Source organism: Ovis aries, chromosome 14, assembly GCF_016772045.2.
Source record: "Ovis aries strain OAR_USU_Benz2616 breed Rambouillet chromosome 14, ARS-UI_Ramb_v3.0, whole genome shotgun sequence".
NCBI classification, from domain to species: domain Eukaryota; kingdom Metazoa; phylum Chordata; class Mammalia; order Artiodactyla; family Bovidae; genus Ovis; species Ovis aries.
In genome coordinates, this window is record NC_056067.1 from 58995600 (window position 1) to 59014713 (window position 19114).

The 19114-nt window shown below is 42.0% G+C and overlaps 1 protein-coding gene and 1 pseudogene across 25 annotated transcripts in view; one reads left to right on the forward strand and one right to left on the reverse strand.

The window, feature by feature from the left end:
• LOC114112673 (zinc finger protein 665-like) overlaps positions 1 to 19114 on the forward strand; it is a 54957-nt gene that overhangs the window by 26046 nt on the left and 9797 nt on the right. For 13 of the 25 annotated variants that reach the window (XM_060398953.1, XM_060398940.1, XM_060398934.1 and 10 more), the window contains 4 exons: positions 9907 to 9982; positions 10452 to 10538; positions 11271 to 11353; positions 16547 to 16673. In XM_060398953.1, coding sequence (XP_060254936.1) covers positions 11339 to 11353; positions 16547 to 16673 — 142 coding nt within the window. In that variant the 5' untranslated portion in view covers positions 9907 to 9982; positions 10452 to 10538; positions 11271 to 11338. Of the gene's footprint in view, positions 1 to 384; positions 467 to 9906; positions 9983 to 10451; positions 11025 to 11182; positions 11354 to 16546; positions 16674 to 19114 lie in introns of all 25 variants that reach the window. The other 12 variants (XM_060398945.1, XM_060398948.1, XM_060398946.1 and 9 more) reach the window with 4 other exon arrangements.
• On the reverse strand, positions 15315 to 15712 carry LOC114117798 (ATP synthase F(0) complex subunit C2, mitochondrial-like; annotated as a pseudogene).

Sequence of the window (19114 nt, forward strand, 5' to 3'; positions counted from 1 at the left end):
ATGGGCATTATCCCTAAATTGGTGAGGCAACATGTTCTCCTAACCCTCATACCGAAGATGTCTGATCCAGGGCCCCCAAATAGTAGTTGGAAGAAGCTGCAGCAGTAGCAGGAGTTTGAGCAACTATTGCAGGAAGGTGGACCACTTACAGGGTCCGAAACTGAGCTCTTGTCTAACACTCGGAAATGCATTGCCCGAGGAGACATATGTGCTGACAAAGCAAGAGATTTTATTGGGAAGGGCACTTGGGTGGAGAGCCCAGGAGAACTGCTCTGCTGGGCAGCCCACAGTCTCGGATTTTATGGTGATGAGATTAGTTTCCGGGTGGTCTTTGGCCAATCATTCTAATTCAGAGCCTTTCCTGGTGGTGCACGCATTTCTCAGCCAAGATGGATGCTAGCGAGAGGGATTCTGGGAAGTGGACAGACACTCCATGTCTCCTTTCGACCTTTTTGGAACTCTTCAGGTTGGTGGTGGCTCATTAGTTCCGTATTCCTTATCAGGATCTCCTGTCATAAAACAACTCATGCAAATAGTTACTATGGTGCCTGGCCAGGGTGGGGGGTTTCAATCAGTGTGCTTCCCCTAACACAGCCATTTGTAACTTAAAAGCTTTCATGCAACTGGAAACAAATCCAGTTACACAGTTACAGATGCAGGGAGCAAACAGCAAAAACAAAACAATCCGAATTATTGTAAGAAAGATCGTTTTCCACCATGGGGCACTAGTTAACATCTCCCAAAATGAGGCAGTTGAGGCTTCAGGAATATCCATAGCCCCAATCATCTTGTTCATGTGTTTAGTAAAATGAATAACATTAGGGCTCATGTCAGGTATATATGTACAGCATTGGGTATGAATAATGGCACAAGTTCCTCCTTGCGCAGCTGTCAGAATATCTAAAGGCAATCTGGTTTGTAAAACCACCTTTCTAATTTGTGCTTGTTCAGCATTAAGAGCTGAAATAGCTTTTTGAGAATCTTGTAATGCCTGTTGAGTAAAATTAGTCAAAGCATCCACTTGTAGCATATCATCTGTAGTTCCCAAAGAGGGAACAAAGACTGCAGCCAAATAATGATACCAGTGAAATACAGACCTTGCCCACCGAGTTTTAAGGTGGGGTAAATTAGCAGGCTTTTCTGGAAGCTTTGAAAATATAAAGCTGTGAGTAAAGGCTAGACCCAGGGTGCATCTCCCTATCCAACCAAGGGGAAGCCATGCCCATAAGTAAGAGCCATATATCCAATAGGTCCCGTTTGGAGCAAGCCAGCTGACTGAGATATCCAGTCCCAATTAGTGCCTGGCCAGACAAAGGGAGGACCTGAATCGGGGTTGGAAAACACGGGAATGATTACGTTGCATACATCCTGAGGCAAAAATCCCAATCATTTCCAATCATTGTAATTAAGTTGTTGGCTGACTTTTGAGGATGGCTCTGTTTGTTCCCAGCATAGAAGGGCAGTAGATACTAGACGTCCTTTTTCAGGAGTTAGCCATATAACCTCATCCCATATTTGATTAAATGTCAGGTAAAAAACCATTAGATCCAGACCTATTTGCCTTATGTGTAGCGAAATAGTCATTAAACCGAGATAATGTATAATCAAAATTAAAAGTCACATTATGTCCATAGTTAAAGTACAAACTGTTGCACCAGTCCAATTTAGGGTTGGTAGATGTCATCAGATGTAGAAGAGGCATCACATATGATTGCTGTCGAAGGTATTCGCAGACTTGGAGAAAGTCTTTTTCTTGAAGTGGAGATGTCCACCACAGGAAGCCTTTCATGATGAAGAGGGGAGTGCTCCACAGACCCAGCAGTTAGACCAATTGTGGAATGCAGCGGGGTGAGCCCAGGACAGGAAGTCATTGTCTTGAGGATCAAACGGCACACTCAGGATTTTTGGAGCCAGCAGAAGTAGGCTCACATAGATTATCAGGCCCATCTGAAAGGTACAAAGTCAGAGCATAGAAAGTAAAGACATAAAATGAAGTCACTTAGTTCTGGTCAGGGTGCCACCTCTTAACTCAAGTGTGATGTACCCATGAATCAATTCCTGGCACTTTGACAGCTGTGGAAGAAGAAAGAATTACCTGGTAAGGGCCTTCCCAGAGGGGCTCGAGGGATGGGCCCCAGATCCCAATGTTTTTATGAGGACCTCGATTCCTGGCTCAGAGGCTTGCTTGACTCAGAGGCTGGGTCAGGAGTCTTCTCTTGGAGTTCTGTTAATGCCTGTTGAAAAACTCAGAGCTGAGTTATGTAACTAGTGAATTCCAAGGCTTCAGGGTCTGTAACTATGTTTGTGCATAAGAAAGGCCTTCCATAAATACATTCAAAGCTGGACAGTCCTTCCCTTTTGGGGGCAGTTCAAGCCCTCATTAAAGCTGTGGGTAGAACTTTAATCCCGTTGTCCTGTGTCTCTTTAGTTAATTTGCGCAGATGTCTGTTGATAATGTCATTAGATTTTTCAACCTTTCCTAAAGATTGGGGTCTCCAGGAACAGTGTAAGTCATACTCTATTTCTAGAGCTTTAGATACCCCCTGAGTTACAGCAGCTTTAAATGTGGAGCCATTGTCACTCTGAAGGCTCTGTGGCAGCCCAAACTTGGGGATAGTTTCATGGATTAGAATCTTTATAACCTCCTTAGCCTGCTTACTACAAAAGGAAAAAGCCTCAATCCATCGAGTAAAAGCATCTACTCAGACCTGTAAGCAACAATATCAATTAGCTTTTGGCATATGAGTAAAATCAATTTCCCAGCCCTCTCCAGGATACTTTCCACTTCGTTGTAATCCAGATATTGCTAGCTTTTCAGTCTTTGGATTATTTTTCTGACAAACCTCACACCTTTTGATAATGTTCTTTAAAGTTTTCATTGCATTTTTACCTTCAAACAAACGAGAAGCAATCTGGTAAGTACTCTCTGCACTCAAATGAAAACTCTGGTGTAAACCCTTAAGAATTTTCCATTGAGCATTTTCAGGAAGTATTAATGGTCCATCCTGGGACTATAACCATCTTTTATTTGTAATCTTAGTTCCTCTTTTCTCATACCTTTCTAATTCTTGCTCGGTATATTATGGTTTTTCCTGTTTCTCAGGACCTGTCTAGATCAAAGGCGTCTGCAATGAAGGGGTTTCCTAAAGTGCCAGCTTTCCTGGCTTGAGAGTCAGCCAGCTGATTACCTTCAGCTGCTTTACTCCCATCCCTGCTGTGCCCTTTGCAGTACATAACAGCTACACAATATAAAGCAGTTAAAAGTCTCTCAATCTCTCCGAAATGCTTCATAGGTTCTCCTGTTGCTGTTTCAAACTGTCTTTCTTCCCATATTGCAGCATGAGCATGTAAAGTCAAATAAGCATACTTAGAATCCATGTAGATATTTAATCGCTGCCTTTTGCTTAACTCTAGAGCTCGGATCAGAGCCACAACTCCGCTAACTGAGCACTGGTTCCCTGGGGGAGAGATTTTGTTTCTGAAACCTGCTCAGCAGTCACCATGGTGTAACCTGCTTTATGCTTTCCATCCCGAACAAAAGAACTGCCATCTGTAAATATTTCCATGTCAGGATTGTCTAATAGGGTATCCATTAGATCCTACCAAGCTGCATAGTTTAAAGTTAGAAATTGGGAACAATCGTGATCAGGTGTTTCATTTTCCTTCTCAGGAAGGAAAGTGGCAGGATTTAAATGTCCACACACTTTAAGCTTAGGTACTGGTCCTTCTAACAACAATGACTGATTTTAAGAAGCCTACTGTCTGTCATCCAAATATTAACCTTAGAATTTAAGATTCAATTCACATCATGAGAATTCAGGACAGTAAGATTTCTTCGATTAATTACTTTTAAAGCTTCAGGTGGTAATAAAGCCGCTGCCCCAATTACTCTTAGGCAGTGGGGCCACCCACGTGAAATTACATCTAATTTTCTGCTTAGATGAGCAACAGGTTGCCAGTGAGGCCCTTGGGCTTGTGTCAAAATTCCCAAGGCCACACCTTTTCTTTCAGTGACAAATTAAATCCTGACCCTGTGGGCAAGCTCAAAGCGGAAGCTTGCAGGAGGGCAGTCTGAAGAACCTTAAAAGCCTTTTGAGTCCTGGAGACCAAAGCAGTTTGTCTGTTTGGGCCTGCTGAGTTTCAGCTATAAGTTTATATAAAGGCCGGGCAAGTTCCCCATAACCCAGAATCCAAGTATGACAGTAGCCTGTGATTCCCAGAAATCTTCTCAATTCTCTTAAAGTCATAGGTAGGGGATGATTTGGTATGGGTTTAATTTTCTCAGGGCCTATGGGCCTAGTCCCTTCTGATATGATTAGGCCCAGATATCTAACAGATTGTTGACAAAGCTGAGCCTTTTCTCTTGATGCCTTATAACTTAAGCCTGCCAGAAAGTTAAATCATCTGAGGCTCCTGAACAAGCTTCCTCTGTCTCAGCACAGAGCAAAATATCATCTACATATTGTAACACCACCACTTCGGAGCTATTAAAGTTTTGTAAATCCCGTGACAAACTTTGTCCAAATAAGTGAGGACTTTCACGAAATCCCGGGGGCAAAACTGTCCAGGTTAACTGAGAAGCTGGCTGCTTAGGTCTTCAAAGGCAAATAGAAGTTGACTTTCCTCCACCAAAGGCACAGAATAGAAAGCATCTTTCAAATCAATTACTGAGAAATATTTGGCTCGTTCAGGAATTTCAGACAATAGAGTATAAGGATTAAGCACCATGAGGTATAAAGGAGCTACAGCCTCATTTATTATTTGTAAATCTTGAACTAGTCTCCATTTACCATTTGATTTCTTTATATTCAAAATACTGTTGCATGGACTGTTACAGGGAACCAGTAGTCCCTGCTCCTTTAAAGTTTTGATGATGTGTTTTAACCCTTAACCTCAGGTTTCAGTGGATACTGCTTCTTAGGTGGAAATAAGTGGGTCTTTGAGTTTGACAACTACAGGAATAGCATTTTGTGCTCGACCCACAGATTTTCCATCAGCCCATACTCTAGGATTTACAGTTTGTTCAACTAAAGGGAGAGAGGGAGGGCTCCATATTTATGAAAACAGAGGCATGGACCTTGTTCAGTATATTCCTCCCCAAAAGGGGGGAGGGAGACTCTGGCACAATCAGAAACTCGTGTGAAAGTAACACAGAATCTCAGTTACAACGTAAAGAATAACTGAAATAATACCCTTTGGCCCGTCCAGACAGTCCCATTATGGAAGTGAATCGAGAAGGAAGTGGGCCAGGGGCTTCAGTAAGCACGGAGTAAGTTGCCCAGTATCTAAAAGGAAATCGGCGGATTGGCTCCCCACAGTTATTAATACCCGGGGTCCCTCAGGTGTAATTAAGACAGGAGCTTGTGTGGGGACCGCCAGGCACCTTCAGTCCTGATTGTCTTGAGAATCTGACCCCAGGTGTCATTATGACAACCCAATATTTTAAGAGAAACCTCCTTTTAGATTTGTATAGAGAAGGAACAAAATATCGCTAGTTTGTTTCCTCCTGCTGCTTAAGAGAGAGAAAAATGTCTAACACTTGCAGCCTATTTCCTCCCTTTGGAGACCCCTGGCCTTCCTGCCTGTTGCCCTCTCAACATCGTGTAATAAAATAGACATATTTTCAAGTGTGGTTTTACCAAAGACATGAGTTGTGTGTATGTGTTTATGTGTGCACACACAAATGGATATTTCTGGTCTCAGCTCTTTACCAGAGGATAAAGGAGGTATGACATTAGATCTTGTGAAATTAAAGGCATTTCTTTGAGAAATGGGAAAATAAAAGAACATTTAACATGATAAAACCACCAAAATGCTTCATTCTTTCCTTTCAAAAAAAGAAAAAAAAAAAAACCCACCTAGTTTAACTGGTTAGTCTAATGGTCTGTTTTCTCCATTTTCTGTGATCAGTGAAAAAAAGTGAGCTGTGCGGTGATATGAAGATATTTCCCTCAGGTCCCTTTGTGACTTTTCTGTGCAAATGGGGAAGGATGGGCTGGATTGACCTGGAACCTTTCAACAGAGCCTCTCTCTTCATAATGAAAAAGATTGCTCAGATCCTATTTCCAAGCTGACCCCTTACAATGTTTTTTGTACCAGTGGATATATATTTGCAATTCTGTATTTTTAAAATATTTTGCTGCAGTCGTATAATAAAGAATTACCTGCTTGGTATCAGTTTGACCCAATCTTGAAAGAAAAGTTTCTTTTGCTCAGATACATGACAGATGTTCCTGGTCTTAAATGGGATGGGCAATAAGGACAAACTCGGCCCCCTTGCCCTTCAGCCTCCCATTTCATTATTCAGTTATACCCAGTTCTCTTCGCTCAGCTCAGACCTTCTCATAAACGGCTTCTCTCTGGGCCTGAGGAAGCCAACTTGTAACATGCAGATGAGAGACTAGAGTGGAATCTCTGAGCGTGAGCAACACTGGCCCCTGAAATGATTAGCCAAATTGGCTGTGTGTCTGTGTGTGGCAGTTCGGGTTTGGAGGGAGTTTCTCGTGGTAATTAGAATTGTAAATAGATCCCAGTCCTCCCTGAATGAAAAAGGAAAAGGAAAACTGTATGATGGAGGCAGGATCACAGGCTCAGAATTAGATGACTTCTATGAATAAGGCTAAATCTGAAGGGAGGTTTTTTTTGTTTTTTTTTTTTTTTTATGTCCTGAAGTTCAGACCTCCACTGGCTTTCATTTGTTGGATCAAAAGCTTGACTCCTCGCTGTTTCTCCACAGCCCTCTGTCAAGCTCAGGGCCCTGTCAGTGTCTCCAGCCTCATCCTGGGAGTTGACCCTTTGCTCATGGTTCAGCCTGTCCTGATCTCATTTGCTTTTTCTCTGTTTCCAAATACCAAAACCATTTCTGTCTGACATTGTAGTTCCTTTTCTCACTATCAGGCCACCATGCATCAGGCCCTTTGTCACCCTTCAAGTCTAGGCTCAGAGAGGTCTCCCCATCCCCTCCTAACAGTCTCTCTCATGTTATCCAGGCTTATTGCCTCTGTATCAATTGCCATCAGCAGAAATTAATGCCCTTCTTCATGGGTTATTTTGAGTCCTTCCTGGTTCCCCTCTTTTTAGGGCTCATAGTTTTCCTCTTCTTCCCAGTGTGGCTGCAGTACCTGATACTGGAAATGTCTGTAGATGACAGAACTATGGGTTGGGCTGAATAATCCTCCGGGAAGATCAAGAGAACAGGGCAGCTGATGAAGATGTTTCCCATGTTCTGGACATTTCAGCTGTAATTGATTTTTACCCCACGTGACTACTTAATTACTCAAAAGATGAGCCAAGAAATATAGGAAGTCCTGAAAAGCCCTACAGAACTGGTGTCCTCAAGCAGTGGGCTAAGATGTCCCCATGTTTCATCTGCTGGGTTTCATCCTCTGCAGCCCCCAGATCTAAGCTCTGTCCATCCAGGACCAGTCATCATTGTGGACAGCAGCTTTGCCATCTAGGAGTTCATGTGCTTAGTGTCAGCATTGTGAGTTCAGCGCGCTGAGGATGATCAGAAATCCAAAACCTAATGGAGCAGGAAGGAGACGCTGCCCCCTGCGCCCTGCAAGAGCTAGAATATCTTCCAAGTAGGTGTGGGTGGAGAAAACAGGAGACAGTGAAACCTGGAGACCCTTGCATTGAGACTTACTCATCTCAAATGCCTTTGTACGTGGACTCCATAATGTCCACAGGTGGTGGCAGACTTTCGCAGGAGGGCCAGTCTCTTAATTTTCATACTGCATTGTGCAGTGTCCTTTGGGTGGTAGCTCGTGGGCACTCCTCTTGTGATCCCCTTTGCCAGGAAACCCCTGTGCGCGTTAGTCTTGCTTAGTCCAGTCATCAGGGAGGAGAGGTAGACAAATGGGGAAAGCGGAGGGAGCCTGGTGGGGTCTGCAGGAGGGTTGTGGCAGTACTTGGGGGCATCAAGGTGAGCCCAGTGAATGGAGCGTGTGCCCATCCCAAGTGTAGTTGCAGGGACAAGGGGTGTGTGGATCTGTTGGAAAAGAATGTCTCCAGCCTAAACGGAGACACCTGGCACCTGGAAGCGGGTTTGTTGGAGAGCCCACATGGAATGGTTTGAGGTTCTACTGCCTGAGCTCGTGTTCCCCAGGACAGCAGTGCTGAGACTGACATGTGCCTGCACAGGTTTGATTTGACAACTCATGACCACACGTGAGCAGCAATGAAGGACGTGGAATTCAGCCAAGAGAAGTCTTTTCCACTGTTAGAACGGTGGCCTGGGCTGAGCCCACAGGCAGCTGCAGGTGCAGGAGGATGGGAGCCTTGGGCTTAAGGGGCTGGTTCTAGCAGATGCCCCCAGCATCCACTCCATTCCCTGGCTTTTGTTGGCTCTTTTAGCAGGCAGGCACTGTAGAGTAACATGGAAAATCTCAGGTCATTTTTTTTGCATCAACTTTGGTATCATTGTGTACTTGGGGTTGCCGGTGCAGAAAGGTTCATGTGCATTTGGGAAGATACCAAGAGAATCTGGAGTGTTTCCTTGGAAGATCCTGAGTTCTCAGTGGGCCATGTGCATCATTGGAATTAACCCTCTTTTTCATAGTCTTTGGAGATTTCGATGTTTGACCTGGATCACTCACTCTAAATGAAAATATAGTGTCTTGTGTCTGTGGATCCTTGGGTGTCCTCTTTCGTATTTTGCCTCATGCATGAGCTATCAGGGCTTGGAATGCTTTGTGTTTGTATAAGAAGGTTAGAGGCTCATTATGGGCTCTGTGGAGACTCTGTTGGATACCATGAAAGTTTGTAAGTTTGTTTGTGTCCCGCTGGGAAAATAGAAGTACTAAGGTTAAGATCACAGAATGCTTGTTATAAGGTGGTCCTGCTCGGTAGGGATCTCTGGGCCCAGCCTGAGAAGAGTCATAAAGTCCTGTGACGTCGGGGAGGATGGCTCCGAAAAATCAGAGGGCAGCGATGCCACAGTGATCTGCAGCCTGGAGGCTTGTCCTCTAGAAGATGCAGCTGCAACTGTCTTGCTGCCAGGCTGGGTTCTGTGTTATCCACTCCTGTTCCTCCAAAAATAAGCACACATACAGCACAGTACAGAAAACACGGAATCTTAACTGCACTCTTGGTGGTAATGTAAATGGTTCTGCTGTGTTGGAAAATAAAATGGACGTTCCTTAACAAATCAACACAGAAGAGGCGTACAGTGTGTCAAACCCATTTCTGACAGATACCCAAAGGAAAAGCAATCAGTTTTTCAGGGATATGTCCGCAGTCCCATGAGTGTGACTGGATTTGCAGTAGCCAAGGCATAGACACAGCCCAGATGTCTCTTGGCAAAAGAATAGGTTACAAAAGTGTGGTATAGAAATATTTATTATATACTGTATATTCATGAACTATTTTTTCTCTGTATATAAATATAAAAATCAAGAATCCTGCATTTATGCCAGAATGAATGAACCTAGAGAACATTATGCCAAGTTAAATAAGCCTGACAAACGAGGACAGACACTATGTGGAAACTAGAATTGTCAAACTCATAGAGCCATCGAGTAATAAGGCTTTTACCAGGAGCTGGGTGGAGGGGGAAATGGGACACTGGTAGTCGAAGAGTAGAGATTTTCCATTGTAAAATAAGTAAGTTCTGGGGATCTGAGGTGCTGCATGCTGCCGGTAGTGTTTCTATATCCTTGAAATTCGCCCAGAGAGAAATAATGCAGTGTAGTCATAGGTGGATGTGTAACTTCCTCGACTATAATAATTATTCAGTGTATGAGTCTATCACATGATCACTGTACATTTATACCATTTTTGTTTGTTACACCTTAGTAAGGCTAGGCAAGAAAAAGAGAGTTGGTGGGGGGGGGGGGCGTGCTTTTCGCCTCTGAATGGTGCTCAGTCCAGGCTTCACGTTTCATTGATGACATATTTTGCATACAGATGTGCCGGAGTCCAGCTCCAGCAGCCTGAAGAGATGAGCGGTATCGGCGGAGAATGACGCAGCCTCTGACTCAAGGTACGGGACTGCATGTTTAGTTCAGGCTTCAGGTTCGCTCTTATACTTTAACAAAATCATTAGGTCAGATGTTTGGCATTTTCAGTTTTCCCCTCACCCAGATTTATTGTCTCTATAAAACTTTGTTGCCCTTCAAACAGAGTTTCTGCTTCAGTGATTCTCTCAGAATCCTGGTTACTTTAACTTGTGATTACACTGTAACTCATGCTTATGTCTGGGCTGTATAACACATTCCTCAGTTTATTTCTTATCTTTCTAAATCCTGTTTGCCCTTAGCATCCTAAGTTCACTATCTCCTAAGAAGGCTTTAGCTATTAATATCTCTGAAATTCCTAATCTGTGTAAGCTATTGTAAAACATGCTAGCACTACCACATTGCTTAAATTTTTAGCTTCTAACTATTCTTAATTATTCCAAAACCCTACATTCAGCAAACTTCCTTTGCTATAAACATTTCCCTCACAAATAGGTCTCGGATGACAATCCTTCCCATGGCCTCAAGCTACGGCCTACTTGCTCATCCTGGAACACTCTTTGTAAAGATCCTTGAACAAAGGTCAGTGGTTAACTATATGGATTATTCTCTGGGCACAACTACAGAAGGCTTTGTGCCTTCTCATGCTCTACTCAAGGACAATAAGCACCTTAACCTTCTTTTCAGTAACGCAACCGAGGAAAGGAAAAAACAATCAGAATCACAAGACCTAACTCCTTCATTCCAGGTCCATGCCTGCGAGACAAGGAGAGGGGGTTAGGGCCGTGCCTCTATTTTGTCAGTAATGTCTAATGCAGCTCCCAACACACATGTTTTGTACCCTCTGACCAGAGATTCCTCTTCAGGTAGTTTGTGTTGGTCCACAGCTCGAGACTGTTTAAGATGCCCCAGTTGATTCCAGTCTGGATCCCTCACTGAGCGTTAGGACTCTTGAGTCCTCCCAGTCCTGAGGGCTGAGGTCTGGGCTGAGGAGGGGATGTTCCGTTCTGAGTGGGGATGGATTAGGGCTTGCTGTGTGACCTGAAGGAGATTGCCTTGTCAGTGGAGGTGCCTCCTGCTCCTGTGTACATGAGGCCTCAGCAGGAGGGGAGTGTGAGCCGAGGGAGAGTGTGGGAAAGTCCCATGTTGGTCTCTCTGCAGAAGTTAACTGTCCTTAGTCCCTCCTGAGACATTGGCCCAGGGGCCTGTCTGTTCCTCATGGTGAGGGCTTCCCTGTGTGTGTGTGGTTGGGGCTCAGGAAGGGGATGTGTTGACCCTAAGCATTAAACAGCATGTTTTCAACTTTCATGATAGATCTCTGAAGACTCGTGTTGCCTGAGGAAGCCCTGAAGTTAAGGAAGAGGAAAGAAAACGAGTGAGGCATGGCTCGCTCTCAGGTAAGGTCATATTTAGTCTGTCCTTCCTGAAATGCCCTTCTCTAGACTCACTAATCATGTCTGACTCTGGAGTGTCCTGTGTGACTCCTGTACACACACACTCACCTGGGGCCTTCCCCCAGGCCCTGTCGTCTCCACTTAGATCCCGTCTCCCCATGACTCGGTGACCTGGCCTTTGTGAGGAGGCTCCCCTGGGCACCGTCCTGGGCAGGGCTTCTCACCCACGGGTTGGAGAAGGGGTCTCAGTGCTGTTGGGCAGCAGGGATTGCTTAGGGCCTATCTGGATGCACTGTCTGCTCTCTCAACCAGGGTAAGGAAACTGCACGTGAAAGTCAAGTGTTTGTATGCACAATAGCTGGTTAAATCTGGGGATCAGATCAATTGAGCCTGTCGTTTGCCTTTTGTGTATCTTGACATCCTTGTGAATATATGTTACATATACACAAAGAATTATTTCTGAGTACTGTGTTGTGTTCAGTTGGTTTATTTGTCTGTTTTTATACCAGTACCACGTCACCTTGATTACCTTGTAATAGGTGTTGAAATAGAAAGACCTCCATCTTCCTTCTTCAAGAGTTTTGCTGTTCGCTCTTTGAATAATTCTGTGACTTTCACGATGTTTTATTCTGCTTCTACAAAGATTGTCATGGCAGTATTGATAATGAGTTAATTGGTTGATTGACCCTTTGTGTGGTTATTAAAGAATCTGTTTTGATATAGCATGTTTAAATCTTAATGTTTTCTACTGATGAAACTTTGTCATGTGGGAAAGAAGATCTCATCTAATTGCTCTAAGGGTTTCAGTGCTTTGTTGAACTGCAGTGCAGAGTGTGCATCCTTGCCTTCTTGATCTCAGAGGAAAAGCTTTCATTCTTTCCCCATTGCTATGCTCTTTTCATAATGGCATTTATTATGTTGATGTTGGTATAATTTATTGTTTGTAGTTTGTTGAGAGTTCCATCTTGAAAGATTGTCAAATTGTTGTCAAATGGTTTTTTTCTGTATCGAGTTGATCCTGTTTTTTTTTCCCCCTTTAATCTGTCAATGTGGTGTGTCATGTTAATTGATTTTTGTGTGTTGACTTCTCCTTGCCTTATATGAATGAAATCCACTTGGTCATGGTGTCAGATCTTTTTATTTTTTTATTGAAATTATTTTAATTGAAGGATAATTGCTTTACAGAAGTTGTTATTTTCTGCCAAACACCAACATGAATCAGCCATAGGTATACATATGTCCCGTCCCTCCCATCTTCCTCCCTATCCCACCCGTGTAGGTTGTTAGAGAGCCCCTGTTTGAGTCCCTGAGTCAGTCAGCAAATTCACATTGGCTCTCTACTTTATATATGGTAATGTAAGTTTCCATGTTACTCTCTCCATACATCTCACCCTCTCCTTCCTCCCCTCCCACCTCCATCTGTTCTCTGTGTCTGTTTCTCCAGATCTTTTTAATATGTGTTGAAGTTGGTTTGCAAGTATTTTAATTTTGCATCAGTATTCGTCAGGGGTATTGGTTTCTAGTTTTCCTTTCTTGCGTCTTTGGGAAATCGGCAAACTATTAGAATCATGCTTGCTCCATAGAATTAGCAGGATTAGTGGTAATTCTTCTGTAAATGTTTGGTAGAATTTGGTCCTGTATTTTTCTTAGAGGTTTCTGACTACTTTTCAAATCTAGTTATAATGGGCTTCCCTGGTGACTCAAATCATAAGGAATCTGCCTTCAGTGCGGGAGACCCAGGTTCCATCCCTGGGTTGGAAGATTCCCTGGAGAAAGGAATGGTTCTCTAGTCCAGTCTTCTTGTCTGGAGAAATTCCATGGACAGAGGAGCCTTGTGGGCTACAGTGCATGAGGTCACAAAGAGTCAGACACGACTCAGTGGCTATCACTTTCACTTTCAACACTTCTCAATTTTTTTATTTCTTAATAAGTAAAATAGTTTGTTTCTGAGAATTTGCCAGTATGTCCTGTATTCTGTCATTTATAGGCATTATTGGTCATAGTACTTCCTTATCTTTTTGACCTCAGTTGTAATCACTCCTGTTTCATATCTGTTTTTAGTTATTTGAATCTTTTTTTCTCTTTTCCTTAGTCAAGGTGGGGGTTTTCCTATACAGTTTTTTCAAAACATCAACTAATGGTTTGTTGATTTTTATATTTTTCTACTTTCTATTGTATCTCTGGTTTAATCTTTCTTATTTACATTTTTCCTTCTGCTAAACTTGAGTTTAGTTTGTTTTCTGTTTTCTGCTTCCTAGATGTCTAAAAATGTATTTCAGATTTAAGATCTTTTCTTTTTTTTTACTATAAGCATGTAACAGTTCAGACTTTCCTTTTAGTACAGTGTTCTCTGTGTGTGATAAATTTTGTAATGTTGTCTTTTTGTTATTATCCATGTATTTAAAAATTTCCATGTGATTTTTTTCTTAGACCCATTTGTGGTGTAAGAGTGAGTTGTTTAATGTTCACATTTGAGGAATTTTCTTGTTTTCTTGTGTTTATTTCGTTGTTGTTAGGGAAGACACTTTCATGGTATCACTCTCTTAAAATGGTTAATTTTGGCCTAACATGGTCTCTCATAGAGAATGTTTTCTGTGTCCTTGAGATACATGTGTTTTCTGCTTTTCTTGGGCAGTGTGATCTGTACATGCCTGTTCAATATTTGCTTCATTTTTCTGAGATATCTAATGTTAGATGTGTATATATTTTTACTTGTTACAGCTTTTTGGTAAATTGACCGTTTTATCGTTACACAATATTTATCTCATTGCACTTTTTTTTCCTTCAGTTTATTTTGTCTGATATAACAGTCTCCCCTGCTCTCTTTAGGATGAACTGTCTTTTTCCATCCCTTCACTTTCCACCTTTCCATGTCCTTAGATTAGTGAGTACTACCTGTTTCAACTCTCTGACAAACTCTGTGTCTCTTGCCCTGGTTTTTTCCTCCTGTTAGTTCTTCTAGTGGCCCCTGCTCCTGTGCATCGTATGGTGGTGAAAAACAGGCACCCTGGACAGCTCCTTTCATGCCACTGTAATTTCAGAAGGAATGTATTGAATATTTCCTTCCTATCATGATGTTTCTTGAGATAGTCTTGCTTAATAACAATATTTTTTTTCCATATTCTTTTTTGCCATGATTTTTAATTCTCCAAGAAGTTTTTTACTTGATATTGTGATATTTTATTTTGGTCATGATCTAATGACTCTTCTAATTTCAATCACTGTTTTATTGGAAATGGAAAAAAAGGCAAAGAAAATCTTTGGCTTCTGTTAATGCCTTGCTATGTAAATCTAAATGGATAAAATTATATTTGTATCTTTGTATGTGGTAATTTTATTATGAATTGAGTTCAATTCATAATTGTTTTTAATTTTTTACCAGTTTTCTTTTGGTAGCCTAGTATAGAATCCTGTTGACAAACTCAGCTGAGTACAAAGGATACATTTTTATCATCTGAAAGATGCTGAAACACATGTGAATAAAAGGATGATATAAAATTGTCCAAAAAATCTTTCAAAAGATGAATCCTCTCATGTCAGTTAATTTTTTATAGATAAGCATGCATGCATGTGCAAGTCTGTGGTTTAGATAGAAGACATCATGATTTAAAAACTACATATCACCTTTTTCTTTCAGTTGAAATTATGTTATCAGTATAATCTGTGGCCTTGAAATTTCTAAACCATCCTGTTTGTGTTTTAAGTAGTAAATTACTAACAGTTGTGTTTCTGTATTCACGCCTATAATGACCTTTCATGCCATTCCACACTGTTCACCTTGGACTTTTTTTTTTTTTCCATATTAATACAATATTTATTTGTTTTTCTTCCATCAAACCCTGAGCCCACCACTTTCCCCAGGCTGCCTGGGTAGTTACTACAGGAAAGGGAACATACAGGGCAGACACAGGAGAAAGAACTATGGGAGGTGCAAAGAGCTCCTTCACATCGTGAAGAAGATGAGCTAGACCACCATCAGGCAAAAGAGCCCCATGGCCTTTGAGAGGGCCAAGCCCATGGCGTAGAAGAGCTACTGTTTCAGAGAAGGGTTCCTGGCATAACAGTGATGAAGCTCCTGAACAAAGTCCCACTTCAGCCCCGTAGCCAACCACCCCTGCTGTGGCAAGTCCAGCTCCAGGGAACTTGGCTGCTGTGTCAAAGTCCTTTGAAATGGCACTGGTTTGGAAGCTGTGGCTAAGAATAAGTGAGATGGTCGGGGGACCTGGGGCTGCCAAGCTGCTGTGGCTCTCATCAGTCAGTGTCTCTGGTCCTTTACCACCACTACAGACAGTGATCACTCAACAGTGGGGAGGTTCTCCCAATCAGGGAGGGGGTAGAGACTAATTTGGCACAGGTGTCCATTTTCAAGGGGTGAAGCCCTGAGGCCCGAGAGCTGGTTTCCCTGCAGAGAAGACAGAGTGGCAGGGAAGAGGCTCACCTTGGACTTCTTTCAAGTTTTCTTTAAAAGCCCTCTGTCAAAGGACTTGTAATGTTCTCTGTATTACTTCACTGTTAGATGCTTAAGCTTCAGTTGCTGAGCCCAAGCTTCTGAGTTCAGGTGCTTCATGTAATATTTCTTACCTTCTTGATCTGAGTCAAGTTTCTCAGTGTCTGTGACACAGGTTTTCTTCTCTAAGGTGGGAACAGATGGTTCTTTAATGAGCTATTATATTGACGACAGATTCTTGCCTGTAAAGTACTTATTTAATGTTTAGAGTAATACTACAGTAATTTAGAACAACAGGAAGCCTTGAGACATTTGGTCCTTGCTGCTATTATCAACATCATAGCTGAAAATTTTGACCTTTCCATTAAAAGTGCCGTGGACTTTGTCATCTCTGAAGACACCACTCATGCTGTACCTCATCGAGATAATGAGTTGCACTCACTGGGTTTCATAATATCTGACACTTCTGTATAGCCAAAACATTGTTGAGCTTTATTTTTATATATTGCATGGATTTTGAACAATGATGAAAAATCCATGTTAATTGGAGGATCTCATAAGGTCTTAGGAAAAAGCATAAGAAATTAAAATTAGAGATCCATAATTTCTCCAGATACAGATACCCCTACATGGATCTGTTAGAACACATACTTCAACCAAGTCAATCCGTACCCTTTACTACCCTTTCTCTTTTGCATGAAAATGAGAACTTTTCATGGCCCTTTTGCTGACATGTGGTTTCATTTCAGGAACGACTGACCTCTGAGGATGTGGCCATCAACTTCACTCAGGAGGAGTGGGAATTCCTGGATCCTGCTCAGAGGGCCTTGTACAGGGACGTGATGCTGGAGACCTACAGGAACCTGCTGTCTGTGGGTGAGGATGACTTCCTTCCAGAGCTGCCCTTGGGTATCTGCATTTTCCCTGTGTGCCCCTTGGGAGGCCCTGATGTCTTTCATCTGAGAGTTCTGGTGACTGGGGCATGACACAGCTTCGCAAGGTTAAACTGACCCTCTTCAGATGCTGTGTCTGTTTCATGTCATATCTAAGGTTGTCCCAGAGCTTGATTATGTACAGAGCTCACTGGCAGATGTTTAAAAAAATACCTAAAAACCCGATTTCCTATTTTCTACCTTTTGACTTTTGCTCAGTGTTTGAAAAAATCCAGGTCACTTTAGATTTCTTTCTTCTGATAACACTCAATATCTATTTGTTTTTGTTTGCTTGTTTACATTTTTTTGGCTGCACCATTCTGCATGTGGGATCTTAGTTCCCTGACTAAGGATCAAACCTACACCTCCTGCATTGGAAATGCAGAGTCTTAACCACTGGATCACCAGGGAAGTCCCAGAATTTCTGTTTCTGATCTCAATATTATCTCCACGTTGGAGCCTGAGAAAAAGCTCTGGACAGTGGGGAGTGATGTAAAAGTAGCCAAAACTACAACATATAAAGAAAAATGAGCATCTCAAAAGCACTGTTTTCTTCTATTTAGGAGTAGGATAAGTTGGTGGATTGGATCCTCTGTGGTTGTTACTTAGGAAAATGTAAGAGTGGGTAGAGAGATCGTCTTTTTGATCCTAGATCCTACGAGGGGAGCATATGTGAATCTCGCAGGCTCTTAGCTTGCCATCTGTAGGCTGAGTGCATGGTCCCATCTCAAGATGCTGTAATGTCTGACCTTCATGTTGTATTAGTTTTACTCTTGTGCTGCTCTGCCCAGTCTGGGAATGCCAACTGTTCCTGATGTTCCCATTCTCCTTACTTTGTATCATTTTACCTCTTCAGTTTCTTTGAAATATATTCCCGAGGGTCTGAAATTTTATCTGGTTTCCTTGCTGTGATAATCCACCTATGTTTAATTGGCAGCCTCTGAGTCTCTGTGTAGTGGATTTAGTAGGTAACAGAAAACTGTGATGGAGACACTATTCCTAATGTTATTTTCTTGCTCTGTACAAAGTCACCACTTGAAGCTATCCAGTAGAGTGATCAGTATGTTCTAGGATGATGAGAGAGAAAGTATCATGAGAGCCTGATACGTCTTTTCAGGTTATTTTCTGGCTTTGGAGACTCTGTCAAGGGCACCATGACAGTGTTGTTGATGTGTATCAAGGACCATATATTTTAGCCTCTGTAAATGATATGGGAATTTATCCCAGGACAACTTTGTCCAAGTTCACATTCTCATATCTATGAGGCTATTGGCTGCACTATTCTGTGCATTGTAGGTTTTTTTTTTTTTAATTTTATCATTGAGTTCAAATTTCTGTGTTACTCTTAGTGTTTCTGTTTTGTATTTGCAATGCATTGGATGATTGATTGGGAAATAGTCCCTATGGTGGAACTGGTGATCAGTCGCTCTTAAAATTCTTTATATAGTCTTTGTACTCAACTTACTATCAGATGTACGATTTCTGCATATTTTCTCTTTTACTGTTGATTGTCTTTTCAAACTCACTGCACTTTAATGCAGAGTAGTTTATAATTTTGATATAGTTCAATTTATTAATATCTGGTTTTATTTTGTGGCCTGTGCTTTTGGTGTTATATCTAGTAAATCATTTGTGGGTCCAATTTCCAGAAACATTTCCTGCACATTTACTTCTAGGAGTTTTATACAGTTGGGACTTAGGTTTAGGTCTTTGAACCATTTGAGTTCGTTTTTGTCTGTAGTGTAAGATAATGTTCCAAGTAACTTCTTTTGCTGGTGGGTATTCAGTTTTGTCAACATGTCTTGTTTCATAGACTGCTTCCCACATTTAGTAGCTTTTACACCCTTGTGAAACATCTTTTGAACATCTCTGCAAGAGGTGTTTTTGTTTTAACCATTCTTTTTAGGTATGCTGCTGCTGCTGCTGCTAAGTCGTGTCAATTGTGTCCGACTCTGTGCCACCTCACAGACGGCAGCCGACCAGGCTCCTCTGTTTCTGGGATTCTACAGGCAAAAACACTGGCGTGGGTTGCCATTTCCTTCTCCAAGGCATGCATGCCAAGTCGCTTCAGCTGTGTCCAACTCTGTGCGACTCCATAGACAGCAGCCCACCAGGCTCCTCTGTCCTTGGGATTCTCCAGGCAAGAATACTGGAGTGGGTTACCATTTCCTTCTCCATTTTTTAAATATAGTTAATTTAGATTTGTGTTTCAGCAGTTTACAAGATACTCAGTGTAGTTCTCTGAGCTATATCGTAGGTTCTTGTTGTTTTATCTATTTTGTATATACATTAGTTTGTAAATATTCAGACTGGTAATTTATCTCTCCCTTTCCTGCTCCCATCACCATCCTGTACTATTCCCTTTGGTAACCATAAGTTTGTTTT